The sequence below is a fragment of the Austrofundulus limnaeus genome, unplaced genomic scaffold (assembly GCF_001266775.1).
Source record: "Austrofundulus limnaeus strain Quisiro unplaced genomic scaffold, Austrofundulus_limnaeus-1.0 Scaffold8334, whole genome shotgun sequence".
Lineage (NCBI taxonomy): Eukaryota > Metazoa > Chordata > Actinopteri > Cyprinodontiformes > Rivulidae > Austrofundulus > Austrofundulus limnaeus.
The window spans coordinates 1,220-1,760 of NW_013960736.1; the positions used below are offsets into that span (position 1 = coordinate 1,220).

Below are 541 nucleotides of genomic sequence, written 5' to 3' on the forward strand. Positions count from 1 at the left end.
TCTCTCATTTTATTATAACATTCACTCTGTTGAGAGGCTGAAACAAACAATCATACAACAATGTCAAATGCAATAGAACAAAATCTAAAAGAACTGAAATAACTGATTTATTTCACTGGCATGTCACATAGTAGTCAAAGAAAAATGCATCAAGTTTGCTCTTCATTTCTTCCCATTTTGCAACATCAAAGTGTACTCTTTCCAGGTGGTAGTCCTCTTCACATTTAACCAAGAAATCACACCATGACATACCTGTGAGCCCAAGCTGCCCCATTATTTGATAATGGTAGGCATGACACTCTTTTAACTTATATGTACCATCTGCCTGCTTGTAAAGGTAGGGGCACTCTGTGAAGCTGTTCTTAGAAGGGCACTTAATTTCTAAAAGCCCATAGCTTGGGCTTTCACTCCCTCCCCTCTCTACCACCTTACGGTCAGGTGATGTACCAAGATGTGGGGCATGGGGATTTACAACAAAACCACATGGATACACTTGATTTCCTGTGAGCGTAGTGTAATGTATGGCTGCATTGGGCTCTTG

At 40.5% G+C, this 541-nt stretch overlaps 1 protein-coding gene across 1 annotated transcript; it reads right to left on the reverse strand.

Moving 5' to 3' along the window:
* Positions 1–122: 122 nt before the first annotated feature.
* LOC106512579 (uncharacterized) lies at positions 123–541 on the reverse strand (the record flags this gene model as incomplete). The annotated part of the gene is given in 1 exon segment (XM_014001169.1): positions 123–541. A coding segment is annotated over 1 exon segment (419 nt), but the record flags the coding sequence as incomplete, so codon positions are not given.